We start from the raw sequence: 19,041 nt of genomic DNA on the forward strand, positions 1-19,041 counted from the left end.
GTTTATCAACATTTTAATGCTAAATGTTCTCAACTGTTGTGTCGGCGTCATTGTGTAAAAACAGGATTTTTTTTTTTATGCTAATGGTTGTATTAAGTTGGGATCTATCGCATCCCCACAACTATCCCAGACTATGTTGGGAACATTTATTTCTCGCACAGAATAGAATAGGTCAACTTTTGTACTATGGGGGATAGTAGATTGACAAGCTAGTGCTTTTTCAGATCGTTACTACTCATCTCATTGGCTGACGAAAAGATAATGTAGGGCAGTTGTTCCAATATCTTCAATATGCACCTCGGAATTGGATAAGGATGTACGCAGTAGCGTCCCCGGTGTGTCCGTCTTCACTTGTAGCCTGTGAGAAAGACCCAATCACCTGATGGAGAGCCTTGTGAGTGAGGGAGAGCCATGTGAGTGAGGGAGAGCCATGTGAGTGAGTGAGAGGTGACCCCATCACGTGATGGAGAGCCATGTGAGTGAGAGGTGACCCCATCACGTTGATGGAGAGCCATGTGAGTGAGAGGTGACCCCATCACGTTGATGGAGAGCCATGTGAGTGAGAGGTGACCCCATCACGTTGATGGAGAGCCATGTGAGTGAGAGGTGACCCCATCACGTGATGGAGAGCCATGTGAGTGAGAGTGATGGAGAGCCATGTGAGTGAGAGGTGACCCCATCACGTGATGGAGAGCCATGTGAGTGAGAGGTTACCCCATCACGTGATGGAGAGCCATGTGAGTGAGAGGTTACCCCATCACGTGATGGAGAGCCATGTGAGTGAGAGTGATGGAGAGCCATGTGAGTGAGAGGTGACCCCATCACGTGATGGAGAGCCATGTGAGTGAGAGGTTACTCCATCACGTGATGGAGAGCCTTATGAGTGAGAGGTGACCCCATCACGTGATGGAGAGCCATGTGAGTGAGAGGTGACCCCATCACGTTGATGGAGAGCCATGTGAGTGAGAGGTGACCCATCACGTTGATGGAGAGCCATGTGAGTGAGAGGTGACCCCATCACGTGATGGAGAGCCATGTGAGTGAGAGTGATGGAGAGCCATGTGAGTGAGAGGTGACCCCATCACGTGATGGAGAGCCATGTGAGTGAGAGGTTACCCCATCACGTGATGGAGAGCCATGTGAGTGATGGAGAGCCATGTGAGTGAGAGGTGACCCCATCACGTGATGGAGAGCCATGTGAGTGAGAGGTTACCCCATCACGTGATGGAGAGCCATGTGAGTGAGAGTGATGGAGAGCCATGTTAGTGAGAGTGATGGAGAGCCATGTGAGTGAGAGGTGACCCCATCACGTTGATGGAGAGCCATGTGAGTGAGAGGTGACCCCATCACGTGATTGAGAGCCATGTGAGTGAGAGGTGATTCAGCTGGTTATCATAATGATGACCACTGGCCACAAAAGGCATGGATTTCTTTAGAGGGTGTTATGGCCACAACAAATGGGATGCCGCCAGAAAATGACGAGGCGTTATCAAGTGCTTGTCAAATTGTCAGTGAGAGACTGATGAAGTGTGTACAGCCTGTGCAAAAACAAAGCAGAGCTCATGCCTTTTCAAGCGACTTTTTTCAAAATCGTCATGAGTCGCACAATGCAGCCTTACAATGTATTAAAAATCTAAACATATCAGCCCAACCTTTATAGAACAACTAAATTTACATTAATAACTCTAAATTAAGCATTTAGGAGTACCTCCCTCAAATCAGTTGGAGAAAGGACTATAAAATAATACCAGGGAATTCTAAGTAAATCTTGTCTGCTAAATGAACTAGTGTATCCTAGAGCCATATGGCACAGCCATATCAGGGCCTAACATAAGGACTGACTCAGAGGATGCTATTGTGTTGTTCTGAAATCAACTACATTTTCTTCAAATCTTGCTTCTTTAGACCTGTATAAAATGGATTTATTGGGATGGTGTAGACTATATTACATGGATTTATTGGGATGAGGTAGGCTATATTACATGGATTTATTGGGATGGTGTAAGCTATGTTACATGGATTTATTGGGATGGTGTAGACTATATTACATGGATTTATTGGGATGGTGTAGGTAGACTATATTACATGGATTTATTGGGATGGTGTAGGTAGACTATATTACATGGATTTATTGTGATGGTGTAGGTAGACTATATTACATGGATTTATTGGGATGGTGTAGGTAGACTATATTACATGGATTTATTAGGCTTTTTTTATATTGTAGATGTTACAAAGGTTTGGATCAGTGGCTTTTAGGCTGTATGTGTAGAGACCTGGAGATGCTAACTATGTTGATTAACCTGGAGATGCTAACTATGTTGATTAACCTGGAGATGCTAACTATGTTGATTAACCTGGAGATGCTAACTATGTTGATTAACCTGGAGATGCTAACTATGTTGATTAACCTGGAGATGCTAACTATGTTGATTAACCTGGAGATGCTAACTATGTTGATTAACCTGGAGATGCTAACTATGTTGATTAACCTGGAGATGCTAACTATGTTGATTAACCTGGAGATGCTAACTATGTTGATTAACCTGGAGATGCTAACTATGTTGATTAACCTGGAGATGCTAACTATGTTGATTAACCTGGAGATGCTAACTATGTAGATTAACCTGGAGATGCTAACTATGTTGATTAACCTGGAGATGCTAACTATGTAGATTAACCTGGAGATGCTAACTATGTTGATTAACCTGGAGATGCTAACTATGTAGATTAACCTGGAGATGCTAACTATGTTGATTAACGGTCAATTACCGTAAAACAGGCAGTTATTCTGCTTGATAATCACCGGCTGACCAAATGTCCTGACTGCCACACAGCCTTTCTCTCACACACAAAATAATCCTATGGTTTTTAATAAATAATAATGTTTTTTTTGGGGGGGGGGGTGGTCTTTTCATGATTGTTTTTCATGGTTGTTTTAATGACTTTTCCAGCTCTCCGGTTCTGAAACCTTTCTTCTTCATGCATTCAAAGTCTCAGCTGAAGGTAAAGTCATCGCAATGTTACTCCTCATTGATACTGATCAGATGAATTGATCGATTTGCTGGTGTATTCATTAATGGGTTGATTTATTGATCGAAGCGGATCATGTATTTGCGGTTAGTGTAGATTGGTTTTATTTAGTGGCCGATAGACTTCAACTGATTTGATTCATTGGTTGATGTGTTAATTCATTGTTTATCGATGACATCACTGCAGGTGGACGTGCACATTGGTGGAGAGCACGCCGAGACTCACACTGGGGCGGAGTCAGACTCTGAGGCTCCGCCCCCAGCGGAGGAGAAAGCTGTACCTGTCGCAGGTACGCCATCACCTGGTCTCCACACAACCCCCCCAGTCCTCTACACACTACTCAACCCCCCCCCAGTCCTCTACACACTACTCAACCCCCCCAGTCCTCTACACACTACTCAACCCCCCCAGTCCTCTACACACTACTCAACCCCCCCCCCCCCAGTCCTCAACACACTACTCAACCCCCCCAGTCCTCTGCACACTACTCAACCCCATCCCAGTCCTCTACACACTACTCAACCCCCCAGTCCTCTACACACTACTCAACCCCCCAGTCCTCTACACACTACTCAACCCCCCCCTCAACCCCCCCAGTCCTCTGCACACTACTCAACCCCCCCAGTCCTCTACACACTACTCAACCCCCCAGTCCTCTACACACTACTCAACCCCCCCAGTCCTCTACACACTACTCAACCCCCCCCAGTCCTCTACACACTACTCAACCCCCCAGTCCTCTACACACTACTCAACCCCCCAGTCCTCTACACACTACTCAACCCCCCAGTCCTCTACACACTACTCAACCCCCCCCCCAGTCCTCTACACACTACTCAACCCCCCAGTCCTCTACACACTACTCAACCCCCCTCAACTCCCCCCAGTCCTCTGCACACTACTCAACCCCCCAGTCCTCTACACACTACTCAACCCCCCTCAACCCCCCCCAGTCCTCTACACACTACTCAACCCCCCCAGTCCTCTACACACTACTCAACACCCCCCCCAGTCCTCTACACACTACTCAACCCCCCAGTCCTCTACACACTACTCAACCCCCCTCAACCCCCCCAGTCCTCTACACACTACTCAACCCCCCAGTCCTCTACACACTACTCAACCCCCCAGTCCTCTATACACTACTTAACCCCCCCCCCCAGTCCTCTACACACTACTCTCATGAATGAAGAGAGAGACAGAACTAATAGATTACCTACCCCTCTGTAGATAGGAACACTCTGGTTCCTCCATGAATGAAGAGAGGCAGAACTAATAGATTACCTACCCCTCTGTAGATAGGAACACTCTGGTTCCTCCGTGAATGAAGAGAGAGGCAGAACTAATAGATGACCTACCCCTCTGTAGATAGGAACACTCTGGTTCCTCCATGAATGAAGAGAGGCAGAACTAATAGATGACCTACCCCTCTGTAGATAGGAACACTCTGGTTCCTCCGTGAATGAAGAGAGGCAGAACTAATAGATGACCTACCCCTCTGTAGATAGGAACACTCTGGTTCCTCCGTGAATGAAGAGAGAGGCAGAACTAATAGATGACCTACCTAACGCTGGTCTGACCCTTCTCTCGTTCCTGCTCATCTTTCCTTCTCTCACTGTTCTCTCTCTCTGTCCAGATCTGCCCAGTGGTCCCCACTCCTACAGGCTGGAGGAGTTGGCCTATACCAGGAGTGGAGACAAGGGAGACTCCAGTAACATCGGTAAGACTCACTGTACAAAAACTATATAGTTCAGCTGGAGGATGTCTCGTGTCCTGTATAATTCAGCTGGAGGATGTCTCGTGTCCTGTATAGTTCAGCTGTAGGATGTGTCCTGTATAGTACAGCAGTAGGATGTCTCGTGTCCTGTATAGTACAGCAGTAGGATGTCTCGTGTCCTGTATAGTACAGCTGGAGGATGTCTCGTGTCCTGTATAGTACAGCAGTAGGATGTCTCGTGTCCTGTATAGTACAGCAGTAGGATGTCTCGTGTCCTGTATAGTACAGCTGTAGGATGTCTCGTGTCCTGTATAGTTCAGCTGGAGGATGTGTCCTGTATAGTACAGCTGTAGGATGTCTCGTGTCCTGTATAGTCCAGCTGTAGGATGTCTCGTGTCCTGTATAGTACAGCTGGAGGATGTCTCGTGTCCTGTATAGTTCAGCTGTAGGATGTGTCCTGTATAGTTCAGCTGGAGGATGTCTCGTGTCCTGTATAGTACAGCTGGAGGATGTGTCCTGTATAGTTCAGCTGGAGGATGTCTCGTGTCCTGTATAGTACAGCTGGAGGATGTCTCGTGTCCTGTATAGTTCAGCTGGAGGATGTGTCCTGTATAGTACAGCTGGAGGTGTGATATTAATGGTCTCTCTCCCCCCTCAGGTGTGATATTAATGGTCTCTCCCCTCAGGTGTGATTAAGGGTCTCTCTCCCCCCTCAGGTGTGATATTAATGGTCTCTCTCCCCTCAGGTGTGATATTAATGGTCTCTCTCCCCCCTCAGGTGTGATATTAATGGTCTCTCCCCCCTCAGGTGTGATATTAATGGTCTCTCTCCCCTCAGGTGTGATATTAATGGTCTCTCCCCCCTCAGGTGTGATATTAATGGTCTCTCCCCCTCAGGTGTGATTAATGGTCTCTCTCCCCTCAGGTGTGATTAATGGTCTCTCCCCCTCAGGTGTGATTAATGGTCTCCCCCTCAGGTGTGATTAATGGTCTCTCTCCCCCTCAGGTGTGATTAATGGTCTCTCTCCCCCTCAGGTGTGATTAATGGTCTCTCTCCCCCTCAGGTGTGATATTAATGGTCTCTCCCCTCAGGTGTGATATTAATGGTCTCTCTCCCCCTCAGGTGTGATATTAATGGTCTCTCCCCCTCAGGTGTGATATTAATGGTCTCTCTCCCCCTCAGGTGTGATATTAATGGTCTCTCTCCCCTCAGGTGTGATATTAATGGTCTCCCCCTCAGGTGTGATATTAATGGTCTCTCTCCCCCTCAGGTGTGATATTAATGGTCTCTCTCCCCTCAGGTGTGATTAATGGTCTCTCCCCCTCAGGTGTGATATTAATGGTCTCTCTCCCCCTCAGGTGTGATTAATGGTCTCTCTCCCCCTCAGGTGTGATATTAATGGTCTCTCTCCCCCCTCAGGTGTGATATTAAGGGTCTCTCTCCCCCTCAGGTGTGATTAATGGTCTCTCCCCCCTCTCTCTCCCCCTCAGGTGTGATATTAATGGTCTCTCTCCCCCTCAGGTGTGATATTAATGGTCTCCCCCCTCAGGTGTGATATCAATGGTCTCTCCCCCCTCAGGTGTGATATTAAGGGTCTCTCTCCCCCCTCAGGTGTGATATTAATGGTCTCTCTCCCCCCTCAGGTGTGATTAATGGTCTCTCTCCCCTCAGGTGTGATATTAATGGTCTCTCTCCCCCTCAGGTGTGATTAATGGTCTCTCTCCCCTCAGGTGTGATATTAATGGTCTCTCTCCCCCTCAGGTGTGATTAATGGTCTCTCTCCCCCTCAGGTGTGATATTAATGGTCTCTCTCCCCCTCAGGTGTGATATTAATGGTCTCTCTCCCCTCAGGTGTGATATTAATGGTCTCTCCCCCTCAGGTGTGATTAATGGTCTCTCTCCCCCCTCAGGTGTGATTAATGGTCTCTCTCCCCCCTCAGGTGTGATTAATGGTCTCTCCCCCCTCAGGTGTGATTAATGGTCTCTCTCCCCTCAGGTGTGATTAATGGTCTCTCTCCCCCCTCAGGTGTGATTAATGGTCTCTCTCCCCCCTCAGGTGTGATATTAATGGTCTCTCTCCCCCCTCAGGTGTGATATTAATGGTCTCTCCCCCCTCAGGTGTGATATTAATGGTCTCTCCCCCCTCAGGTGTGATTAATGGTCTCTCCCCCCTCAGGTGTGATATTAATGGTCTCTCTCCCCCCTCAGGTGTGATATTAAGGGTCTCTCTCCCCCTCAGGTGTGATATTAATGGTCTCCCCCTCAGGTGTGATTAATGGTCTCTCTCCCCCTCAGGTGTGATATTAATGGTCTCTCCCCCCCCTCAGGTGTGATATTAATGGTCTCTCTCCCCCTCAGGTGTGATATTAATGGTCTCCCCCCTCAGGTGTGATATTAATGGTCTCCCCCTCAGGTGTGATTAATGGTCTCTCCCCCTCAGGTGTGATATCAATGGTCTCTCCCCCTCAGGTGTGATATTAAGGGTCTCTCTCCCCCTCAGGTGTGATATTAATGGTCTCTCCCCCTCAGGTGTGATATTAATGGTCTCTCCCCCTCAGGTGTGATTAATGGTCTCTCTCCCCCTCAGGTGTGATATTAATGGTCTCTCTCCCCCTCAGGTGTGATTAATGGTCTCTCTCCCCCCTCAGGTGTGATATTAATGGTCTTTCTCCCCCCTCAGGTGTGATTAATGGTCTCTCTCCCCCCTCAGGTGTGATATTAATGGTCTCTCTCCCCCCTCAGGTGTGATTAATGGTCTCTCTCCCCCCTCAGGTGTGATATTAATGGTCTCTCTCCCCCCTCAGGTGTGATTAATGGTCTCTCTCCCCCCTCAGGTGTGATATTAATGGTCTCTCTCCCCTCAGGTGTGATATTAATGGTCTCTCTCCCCCTCAGGTGTGATATTAATGGTCTCTCCCCTCAGGTGTGATATTAATGGTCTCTCCCCCTCAGGTGTGATTAATGGTCTCTCTCCCCCTCAGGTGTGATATTAATGGTCTCTCTCCCCCTCAGGTGTGATATTAATGGTCTCTCTCCCCCTCAGGTGTGATATTAATGGTCTCTCCCCCTCAGGTGTGATATTAATGGTCTCTCTCCCCTCAGGTGTGATATTAATGGTCTCTCTCCCCTCAGGTGTGATATTAATGGTCTCTCTCCCCCTCAGGTGTGATATTAATGGTCTCTCTCCCCCTCAGGTGTGATATTAATGGTCTCTCCCCCTCAGGTGTGATATTAATGGTCTCTCTCCCCCCTCAGGTGTGATATTAATGGTCTCTCTCCCCCTCAGGTGTGATATTAATGGTCTCTCTCCCCCTCAGGTGTGATATTAATGGTCTCTCTCCCCCTCAGGTGTGATATTAATGGTCTCTCTCCCCCTCAGGTGTGATATTAATGGTCTCTCTCCCCCCTCAGGTGTGATATTAATGGTCTCTCTCCCCCCTCAGGTGTGATTAATGGTCTCTCTCCCCCCTCAGGTGTGATATTAATGGTCTCTCTCCCCCCTCAGGTGTGATTAATGGTCTCTCTCCCCCCTCAGGTGTGATATTAATGGTCTCTCTCCCCCTCAGGTGTGATATTAATGGTCTCTCCCCCCTCAGGTGTGATTAATGGTCTCTCCCCCCTCAGGTGTGATTAATGGTCTCTCTCCCCCTCAGGTGTGATATTAATGGTCTCTCTCCCCCTCAGGTGTGATTAATGGTCTCTCTCCCCCTCAGGTGTGATATTAATGGTCTCTCTCCCCCCTCAGGTGTGATATTAATGGTCTCTCCCCCCTCAGGTGTGATATTAATGGTCTCTCTCCCCTCAGGTGTGATTAATGGTCTCTCTCCCCCCTCAGGTGTGATATTAATGGTCTCTCTCCCCCCTCAGGTGTGATATCACGTCACCCCCTTTACTTCCCCTACCTGAAGAAACACCTGACGGAAACTGTGGTGGAGGAATATTTCCATCACCTCATACAGCCAGACACACATGATGCTGTCACACGGTAGGACTGGGGGGATGACCATGGTATTACTGGAGACTGGGGGGATGACCATGGTATTACTGGAGACTGGGGGGATGACCATGGTATTACTGGAGACTGGGGGGATGACCATGGTATTACTGGAGACTGGGGGATGACCATGGTATTACTGGAGAGAGGGGGATGACCATGGTATTACTGGAGACTGGGGGATGACCATGGTATTACTGGAGAGAGGGGGATGACCATGGTATTACTGGAGAGAGGGGGATGACCATGGTATTACTGGAGAGAGGGGGATGACCATGGTATTACTGGAGACTGGGGGTGACCATGGTATTACTGGAGACTGGGGGATGGCCATGGTATTACTGGAGACTGGGGGATGGCCATGGTATTACTGGAGACTGGGGGATGGCCATGGTATTACTGGAGACTGGGGGATGGCCATGGTATTACTGGAGACTGGGGGATGGCCATGGTATTACTGGAGACTGGGGGGATGGCCATGGTATTACTGGAGACTGGGGGATGGCCATGGTATTACTGGAGACTGGGGGATGGCCATGGTATTACTGGAGACTGGGGGATGGCCATGGTATTACTGGAGACTGGGGGATGGCCATGGTATTACTGGAGACTGGGGGATGGCCATGGTATTACTGGAGACTGGGGGATGGCCATGGTATTACTGGAGAGAGGGGGGTGACCATGGTATTACTGGAGACTGGGGGTGACCATGGTATTACTGGAGACTAGGGGGATGACCATGGTATTACTGGAGACTGGGGGTGACCATGGTATTACTGGAGACTGGGGGATGACCATGGTATTACTGGAGACTGGGGGATGACCATGGTATTACTGGAGACTGGGGGGTAAGCATGGTATTACTGGAGAGAGGGGGTAAGCATGGTAGTACTGGAGAGAGGGGGGTAAGCATGGTAGTACTGGAGAGAGGGGGTAAGCATGGTATTACTGGAGAGAGGGGGTAAGCATGGTAGTACTGGAGAGAGGGGGTGACCATGGTATTACTGGAGAGAGGGGGTGACCATGGTATTACTGGAGAGAGGGGGGGTGACCATGGTATTACTGGAGAGAGGGGGGGGGACGTCTCCTGTCGCCATGGTAATTTAACAGGCAGCAGATGTGTTTTAATGAGCCTCCACACCAAGGGATCAGTCTAGGGCGGAGTCCCAAATCATTCCCTATTCCCTATGTAGTGCACCATGACCCAATGGGTCCTCTTCAACAGTAGTACACTATATAGGGAATAGGTTGCCTTTTGAGACTGTTTCCTCATGCATCTAACCACAGCTCCACGTCTGACAGTGATTATGCTAACAAGAGCTGGTGGGTGGGTGGGTGGGTGGGTGGGTGGGTGTGTGTGTTCTTACCTTCTCTCCTCTCCTGTAGTTATGAGTTACCAGGGATTCATGCTCTCAACTTTGTCCTGCAAAGCTCTCTGGGAGGCGGTGGGGTGGCATCGATACGCTGTGACCCTCAGGTAATACACACACACACCATAACCCCTCACCTTTTTTCCCGTATCCCACAACCCCCTACTCCTTTCTCTCCTCTGTCCCTTTCCCCCGATTCCTCTCACCTTCTACCCATCACCTCTGACCTCTTAGGCCCACACTTCCCTCCTTCCTCACCTCCCTCCCTCTATCCTAATTCCCCCTTTCTTTTCTCTTTAAACCCTTCCCCATTTCACTCCTACCTTCCCCCCTCTTGTACCCCCTCCCCCTCTCTGTCAGACCCCAGGCGGTGGCGACAGCAGCCCTGTGAAGCATTTTATTGGCCCAGTAGAACTCAGAATTACATCAAAGGGTTAAACACACATGCAGACACAGACACACGTTGTTTAGTCTATCAGTAAAAGGGTGAAGTCTTAGTGAGATTTCTGCTAACACATGAACATAATTTAGTCCTGTAAGGCTTACAGTATAAAGGGTTACATCTCTCTCTCTCTCTCTCTCGTCCTCTCTGCTTTAGGGTAAAGGGTTTACATCTCTCTCTCTCTCTCTCTGTCTCTCTGTCTCTCTGTCTCTCTCTCTCTCTCTCTCTCTCTCTTCCTCTCTGCTTTAGGGTAAAGGGCTTCATCTCTCTCTCTCTCTCTCTCTTCTCTCTCTTTAGGGTAAAGGGTTTCTCTCTCTCTCTCTCTTCTCTGCTTTAGGGTAAAGGGTTTCTCTTCTCTCTCTCTCTCTCTTCCTCTCTGCTTTAGGGTAAAGGGTTTACATCTCTCTCTCTCTCTCTCTCTCTCTCTCTCTCTCTCTCTCTCTCTCTCTCTCTCTCTCTCTCTCTCTCTCTCTCTCTCTCTCTCTCTCTCTCTCTCTCTTCCTCTCTGCTTCAGGGTAAAGGGTTTACTCTCTCTCTCTCTCTCTCTCTCTCTCTCTCTCTCTCTCTCTCTCTCTTTAGGGTAAAGGGTTTCTCTCTCTCTCTCTCTCTCTCTCTCTCTCTCTCTCTCTCTCTTCCTCTCTGCTCTAGGTAAAGGGTTTACATCTCTCTCTCTCTCTTCCTCTCTCTCTCTCTCTCTCCTCTGCTTTAGGGTAAAGGGTTTACATCTCTCTCTCTCTCTCTCTCTCTCTCTCTCTCTCTTCCTCTCTGCTCTAGGGTAAAGGGTTTACATCTCTCTCTCTCTCTCTCTCTCTCTCTCTCTCTCTCTCTCTCTCTCTCTCTCTCTCTCTCTCTCTTCCTCTCTGCTCTATGGTAAAGGGTTTACATCTCTCTCTCTCTCTCTCTGCTCTCTCTCTCTCTCTCTCTCTTCCTCTCTCTCTCTGCTCTAGGGTAAAGGGTTTACATCTCTCTGCTCTAGGGTCTCTCTCTCTCTCTCTCTCTCTCTCTCTTCCTCTCTGCTTTAGGGTAAAGGGTTTACATCTCTCTCTCTCTCTCTCTCTCTCTCTCTCTCTCTCTCTCTCTCTCTCTCTCTCTCTCTCTTCTTCCTCTCTGCTTTAGGGTAAAGGGTTTACATCTCTCTCTCTTCCTCTCTGCTTTAGGGTAAAGCCTATGGTCTCAGATGCTGCTGGACCTCAAACTGACCGGCTTACCAGACCTCAAGTCTCTGGTCGACTGAGACGGCGAGAGAGAGAAAGACCGAGAGAGAGGACAAATATATGAAGAAATATAGAGATGTATTGTTTGTCAATGGAGAATTCTCATGATATATCCTGGCTACATACAATTGATTCAGGACTGGAAGAGAGGGCAGCATTATCTCTGTGTGTCTCAAATGCACCCTATTCCCTATGTAGTGCACTACTTTAGACCAGAACCCTATGGAACCCTATTCCCTATGTAGTGCACTACTTTTGATGCTCTGTATCATTAAACTATGTGTCGATCTTACTGCTGGGACTCGGATCCGTTTGTGAAGATGATGCTCTGTATCATTAAACTATGTGTCTATCTTATTGTGCATTTGGACAGACAACCACTACACTGACAGGAAGGAAGATACTGATGCTATATACCTTCTTCCTACTTCCTGTTGAAGGAAGATACTGATGCTATATACCTTCTTCTTCCTGTTGAAGGAGGATTCTGTTCCTTCTGGTTCACTTCCTGTTGAAGGAGGATTCTGTTCCTTCTGGCCCACTTCCTGTTGAAGGAGGATTCTGTTCCTTCTGGCCCACTTCCTGTTGAAGGAGGATTGTGTTCCTTCTGGCTCACTTCCTGTTTAAGGAGGATTCTGTTCCTTCTGGCCCACTTCCTGTTGAAGGAGGATTCTGTTCCTTCTGGCCCACTTCCTGTTGAAGGAGGATTGTGTTCCTTCTGGCTCACTTCCTGTTGAAGGAGGATTGTGTTTCTTCTGGCCCACTTCCTGTTGAAGGAGGATTGTTTTCCTTCTGGCCCACTTCCTGTTGAAGGAGGATTGTGTTCCTTCTGGCCCACTTCCTGTTGAAGGAGGATTGTGTTCCTTCTGGCCCACTTCCTGTTGAAGGAGGATTGTGTTCCTTCTGGCCCACTTCCTGTTGAAGGAGGATTGTGTTCCTTCTGGCTCACTTCCTGTTGAAGGAAGATTCTGTTCCTTCTGGCCCACTTCCTGTTGAAGGAGGATTCTGTTCCTTCTGGCCCACTTCCTGTTGAAGGAGGATTCTGTTCCTTCTGGCCCACTTCCCGTTGAAGGAGGATTCTGTTCCTTCTGGCCCACTTCCCGTTGAAGGAGGATTCTGTTCCTTCTGGCCCATTTCCCGTTGAAGGAGGATTGTGTTCCTTCTGGCCCACTTCCTGTTGAAGGAGTATTGTGTTCCTTCTGGCCCACTTCCTGTTGAAGGAGGATTGTGTTCCTTCTGGCTCACTTCCTGTTGAAGGAGGAGTCTGTTCCTTCTGGCCCACATCCTGTTGAAGGAGGATTCTGTTCCTTCTGGCCCATTTCCTGTTGAAGGAGGATTCTGTTCCTTCTGGCCCACTTCCTGTTGAAGGAGGATTCTGTTCCTTCTGGCCCACTTCCTGTTGAAGAAGGATTCTGTTCCTTCTGGCCCACTTCCTGTTGAAGGAGGATTCTGTTCCTTCTGGCTCACTTCCTGTTGAAGGAGGATTCTGTTCCTTCTGGCTCACTTCCTGTTGAAGAAGGATTCTGTTCCTTCTGGCTCACTTCCTGTTGAAGGAGGATTCTGTTCCTTCTGGCTCACTTTCTGTTGAAGGAGGACATGACTGTAAGTCGCTTTGGATAAAAGCGTCTGCTAAATGGCATATATTATTATTATTATTATGATTCTGTTCCTTCTGGCCCACTTCCTGTTGAAGAAGGATTCTGTTCCTTCTGGCCCACTTCCTGTTGAAGGAGGATTATGTTCCTTCTGGCCCACTTCCTGTTGAAGGAGGATTCTCTTCCTTCTGGCTCACTTCCTGTTGAAGGAGGATTCTGTTCCTTCTGGCTCACTTGCTTCAACGTTGGACAAACGACATATTTCTAGATGGTAGAAAGCGACAGAAGATGTTTTAAAAACGCTCCTTTGTTTTAGTTTCTCGTTTCAAAATATTATTTCCAAGAACACAACAAGCCGAGTTTTAAAGGACAACATCTACCAGAGTCTAAATGCATCTCAAATGGCACCCTATTCCCTACATAGTGCACTACTTAGGACCAGAGCCCTATAGAACCCTATTCCCTACATAGTGCACTACTTTAGACCAGAGCCCTATAGAACCCTATTCCCTACATAGTGCACTACTTTAGACCAGGGCCCTATTCCCTATATAGTGCACTACTTTAGACCAGAGCCCTATAGAACCCTATTCCCTACATAGTGCACTACTTTAGACCAGAGCCCTATAGAACCCTATTCCCTACATAGTGCACTACTTAGGACCAGAGCCCTATAGAACCCTATTCCCTACATAGTGCACTACTTTAGACTAGAGCCCTAGTAGCACTTCATTGCTACTGATGTGAGTGCTACAGTAGTCATTTAGGCAATCTTCAATCTTAGTCCTGTTTTGACACTTTGCCTGTTTGATGGTTCGTCGCAGGGCATAGCAGGATTTCTTAGAAGCGTCTGGATTAGTGTCCCGCTCCTTATAAGTGGCAGCTCTAGCCTTAAGCTCGGTGCGGATGTTGCCCGTAATCCATGGCTTCTGGTTGGGATTTGTACGTACAGTCACTGTGAGGACGACGTCGTCGATGCACTTATTGATGAAGCCGATGACTGAGGTGGTGTACTCCTCAACGCCATTGGATGAATCCCGGAACATATTCCAGTCTGTGCAAAACAGTCCTGTAGTGTAGCATCCGCGTCATCTGACCCTTTCCGTATTGAGCGAGTCACTGGTACTTCCTGCTTTAGTTTTTGCTTGTAAGCAGGAATCAGGAGGATAGAATTACGGTCAGATTTGCAAAATGGAGGGCGAGGGAGAGCTTTGGATGTGTCTCTGTGTGTGGAGTAAAGGTGGTCTAGGATTTGTTTTCCTCTGGTTGAACATGTGACATGCTGGTAGAAATGAGGTAAAACGGATTTAAGTTTGCCTGCATTAAATTCCCTGGCCTCTAGGAGCGCCAATTCTGGATGAGCATTTTCTTGTTTGCTTATGGCCTTATACAGCTAGTTGAATGCTGTCTTAGTGCTAGCATCTGTTTGTGCTGTTAAATAGACGGCTAAGAATAATATAGATGGAAACTCTCTTGATAAATAGTGTGGTCTACAGCTTATCATGAGGTTCTCTACCTCAGGCGAGCAATACCTCAAGACTTCCTTAATATTAGACATCGCGCACCAGCTGTTATTGACAAATAGACACCCACCCCCACCCCTCATCTTACCAGACGTAGCTGTTCTGTCTTGCCGATGGAAAACCCAGACAGTTCTATATTATCCGTGTCCTCGTTCAGCCACGACTTCGGGGAAACATAAGTTATAATAGTTTTTAATGTCCCGTTGGTAGGATGGTCTCGAACGGAGATCATCCAGTTCATACCGACTGTCTCACAAGTCTGTGTGTGCGTGTGCGTGTGCGTGTGCGTGTGCGTGTGTGTGTCTGTCTGTCTGTCTGTCTGTCTGTCTGTCTGTCTGTCTGTCTGTCTGTCTGTCTGTCTGTCTGTCTGTCTGTCTGTCTGTCTGTCTGTCTGTCTGTCTGTCTGTCTGTCTGTCTGTCTGTCTGTCTGTCTGTCTGTCTGTCTGTCTGTCTGTCTGTCTGTCTGTCATAAAGCCCTGGAGCTCATTAGCTGTCTCCAGTCTTTGACACAGGAAGTCCAGGACCAAAAGGTCCAGCTGTTGACAGGAGTGACAAGTTAAAAGGAGGAAGGCCAGTCAGAAAAGAGTGTGTGAGAGACAGATTGGTGTGTGTTAGACAGATCGCTGTGTGAGTGTGTTAGACAGATCGCTGTGTGAGTGTGTTAGACAGATCGCTGTGTGAGTGTGTTAGACAGATCGCTGTGTGAGTGTGTTAGACAGATCGCTGTGTGAGTGTGTTGGGGATAACAGAAAGGGATGATGACGGATGACATTTATCTCCCTTGAACTTCTCAACTTGTGTGTGTGTGTGTGTGTGTGTGTGTGTGTGTGTGTGTGTGTGTGTGTGTGTGTGTGTGTGTGTGTGTGTGTGTGTGTGTGTGTGTGTGTGTGTGTGTGTGTGTGTGTGTGTGTGTGTGTGTGTGTGTGTGTGTGTGTGTGATTATATCCGCGGGTGGATTTAAGGTCAAGAAATATTGTGTGAATGAAGGGCAGTTGGCCGGCTGGTTGAATAAAGAGAAAACAAAACCTTATAAATGTCAAATGAACATCTAGAGGTTTTTCTTTCTTCATTTCAGGCTCTCTAACTAGATCTCACAGTCTCAGTCGTCAGAAATGTTGACATTTCGAAGTTGTCGCAAACATCACATTTCGAAGAAGGGTTATGTTTAGTTTAACTCTGAATGGTTTAGCTAAGGGTTAAAGGTTAGGAAGGTTTAGCTAAGGGTTAAAGTTTGGGCTTAAAACAGAAATATCAAAAAACAACTTTCTATTGATAGATTTAAAAACGTGCAACCTTTTAAATCAGAGGCAGATGTTTACGTCCATCCACCTTCCCCAACGCTCTGGCAAAACCGCCCTTTGGTCAATGTCCCCCCCCCCCAGCCCCAGCCCAGGCCCTTTGGTCAATGTCCCCCCCCCAGGCAGGACCCTTTGGTCCATGTGCCCCCAGCCCTGGCCCTGTGGTCCATGTCCCGCCCCCCAGCCCAGGCCCTGTGGTCCATGTCCCCCCTAACCCCAGCCCTGTGGGACGTAGTACTGTCTACTACTTTACTGTCGGACTGTCTACTACTTTACTGTGGGACGTAGTTCTGTCTACTACTTTACTGTGGGACTGTCTACTACTTTACTGTGGGACGTAGTTCTGTCTACTACTTTACTGTGGGACGTAGTTCTGTCTACTACTTTACTGTGGGACTGTCTACTACTTTACTGTGGGACTGTCTACTACTTTACTGTGGGACTGTCTACTACTTTACTGTGGGACTGTCTACTACTTTACTGTGGGACGTAGTTCTGTCTACTACTTTACTGTGGGACGTAGTTCTGTCTACTACTTTACTGTGGGACGTAGTTCTGTCTACTACTTTACTGTGGGACTGTCTACTACTTTACTGTGGGACTGTCTACTACTTTACTGTGAGACGTGGTTCTGTCTACTACTTTACTGTGGGACGTGGTTCTGTCTACTACTTTACTGTGGGACGTGGTTCTGTCTACTACTTTACTGTGGGACGTAGTTCTGTCTACTACTTTACTGTGGGACGTAGTTCTGTCTACTACTTTACTGTGGGACGTAGTTCTGTCTACAACTTTACCGTGGGACGTAGTACTGTCTACTACTTTACTGTGGGACTGTCTACTACTTTACTGTGGGACGTAGTTCTGTCTACTACTTTACTGTGGGACATAGTTCTGTCTACTACTTTACTGTGGGACTGTCTACTACTTTACTGTGGGACGTAGTTCTGTCTACTACTTTACTGTGGGACTGTCTACTACTTTACTGTGGGACGTAGTTCTGTCTGCTACTTTACTGTGGTACTGTCTACTACTTTACTGTGGGACATAGTTCTGTCTACTACTTTACTGTGGGACTGGCTACTACTTTACTGTGGGACGTGGTACTGGCTACTACTTTACTGTGGGACTGTCTACTACTTTACTGTGGGACATAGTTCTGTCTACTACTTTACTGTGGGACTGTCTACTACTTTACTGTGGGACGTAGTTCTGTCTACTACTTTACTGTGGGACATAGTTCTGTCTACTACTTTACTGTGGGACATAGTTCTGTCTACTACTTTACTGTGGGACGTAGTTCTGTCTACAACTTTACCGTGGGACGTAGTACTGTCTACTACTTTACTGTGGGACTGTCTACTACTTTACTGTGGGACGTAGTTCTGTCTACTACTTTACTGTGGGACGTAGTTCTGTCTACTACTTTACTGTGGGACGTAGTTCTGTCTACTACTTTACTGTGGGACGTAGTTCTGTCTACTACTTTACTGTGGGACGTAGTTCTGTCTACTACTTTACTGTGGGACTGTCTACTACTTTACTGTGGGACTGTCTACTACTTTACTGTGGGACATAGTTCTGTCTACTACTTTACTGTGGGACGTAGTACTGTCTACTACTTTACTGTGGGACTGTCTACTACTTTACTGTGGGACTGTCTACTACTTTACTGTCGGACTGTCTACTACTTTACTGTGGTACTGTCTACTACTTTACTGTGGGACGTAGTACTGTCTACTACTTTACTGTGGGACGTAGTACTGTCTACTACTTTACTGTGGGACTGTCTACTACTTTACTGTGGGACTGTCTACTACTTTACTGTGGGACTGTCTACTACTTTATTGTGGGACGTAGTTCTGTCTACTACTTTACTGTGGGACATAGTACTGTCTACTACTTTACTGTGGGACTGTCTACTACTTTACTGTGGGACGTAGTTCTGACTACTACTTTTCTGTGGGACTGTCTACTACTTTACTGTGGGACGTAGTACTGCCTACTACTTTACTGTGGGACATAGTTCTGTCTACCACTTTACTGTGGGACATAGTACTGTCTACTACTTTACTGTAGTTCTGTCTACTACTTTACTGTCGTACTGTCTACTACTTTACTGTGGTACTGTCTACTACTTTACTGTGGGACATAGTTCTGTCTACTACTTTACTGTGGGACTGTCTACTACTTTACTGTGGGACGTAGTTCTGTCTACTACTTTACTGTAGTACTGTCTACTACTTTACTGTGGGACTTAGTACTGTCTACTACTTTACTGTGGGACTGTCTACTACTTCACTGTGGGACGTAGTTCTGTCTACTACTTTACTGTGGGACTGTCTACTACTTTACTGTGGGACTGTCTACTATTTTACTGTGGGACGTAGTTCTGTCTACTACATTACTGTGGGACGTAGTTCTGTCTACTACTTTACTGTGGGACGTAGTTCTGTCTACTACTTTACTATGGGACGTAGTTCTGTCTACTACTTTACTGTGGGACTGTCTACTACTTTACTGTGGGACTTAGTACCCACTGCTTCTTTAACAGAATGAAGCCAGCCAGCGCTGCCTGAGAAGCAGCTAGACAGTGTTCTAGTGTTCTAATACTCTTGTATTCTAGTGTTCTAGTGTTCTAGTACTCTAGTGTTCTAGTGTTCTAGTTCTCTAGTATTCTAGTGTTCTAGCTGTTATACCTTCTCTGTTATATTATAGACTTCAGATGACGGGATGTCGTCCAATCATGACAATTCAGTGTGTTCTGTAGAGCTCTAACAGTGAACAGAGTGTGTTCTGTAGAGCTCTAACAGTGAACAGAGTGTGTTCTGTAGAACTCTAACAGTGAACAGAG

At 47.3% G+C, this 19,041-nt stretch overlaps 1 protein-coding gene across 1 annotated transcript in view; it reads left to right on the plus strand.

Moving 5' to 3' along the window:
• The window catches only part of LOC124013884, a 75,266-nt gene that overhangs the window by 29,560 nt on the left and 26,665 nt on the right, over positions 1-19,041 (plus strand). Inside the window, exons 15-19 of the mRNA XM_046328435.1 lie at positions 2,955-3,006; positions 3,220-3,322; positions 4,670-4,753; positions 8,619-8,736; positions 10,132-10,222. Coding sequence (XP_046184391.1) covers positions 2,955-3,006; positions 3,220-3,322; positions 4,670-4,753; positions 8,619-8,736; positions 10,132-10,222 — 448 coding nt within the window. The remainder of the gene's footprint in view (positions 1-2,954; positions 3,007-3,219; positions 3,323-4,669; positions 4,754-8,618; positions 8,737-10,131; positions 10,223-19,041) is intronic.

Source organism: Oncorhynchus gorbuscha, linkage group LG25 (genome assembly GCF_021184085.1).
Source record: "Oncorhynchus gorbuscha isolate QuinsamMale2020 ecotype Even-year linkage group LG25, OgorEven_v1.0, whole genome shotgun sequence".
Lineage (NCBI taxonomy): Eukaryota > Metazoa > Chordata > Actinopteri > Salmoniformes > Salmonidae > Oncorhynchus > Oncorhynchus gorbuscha.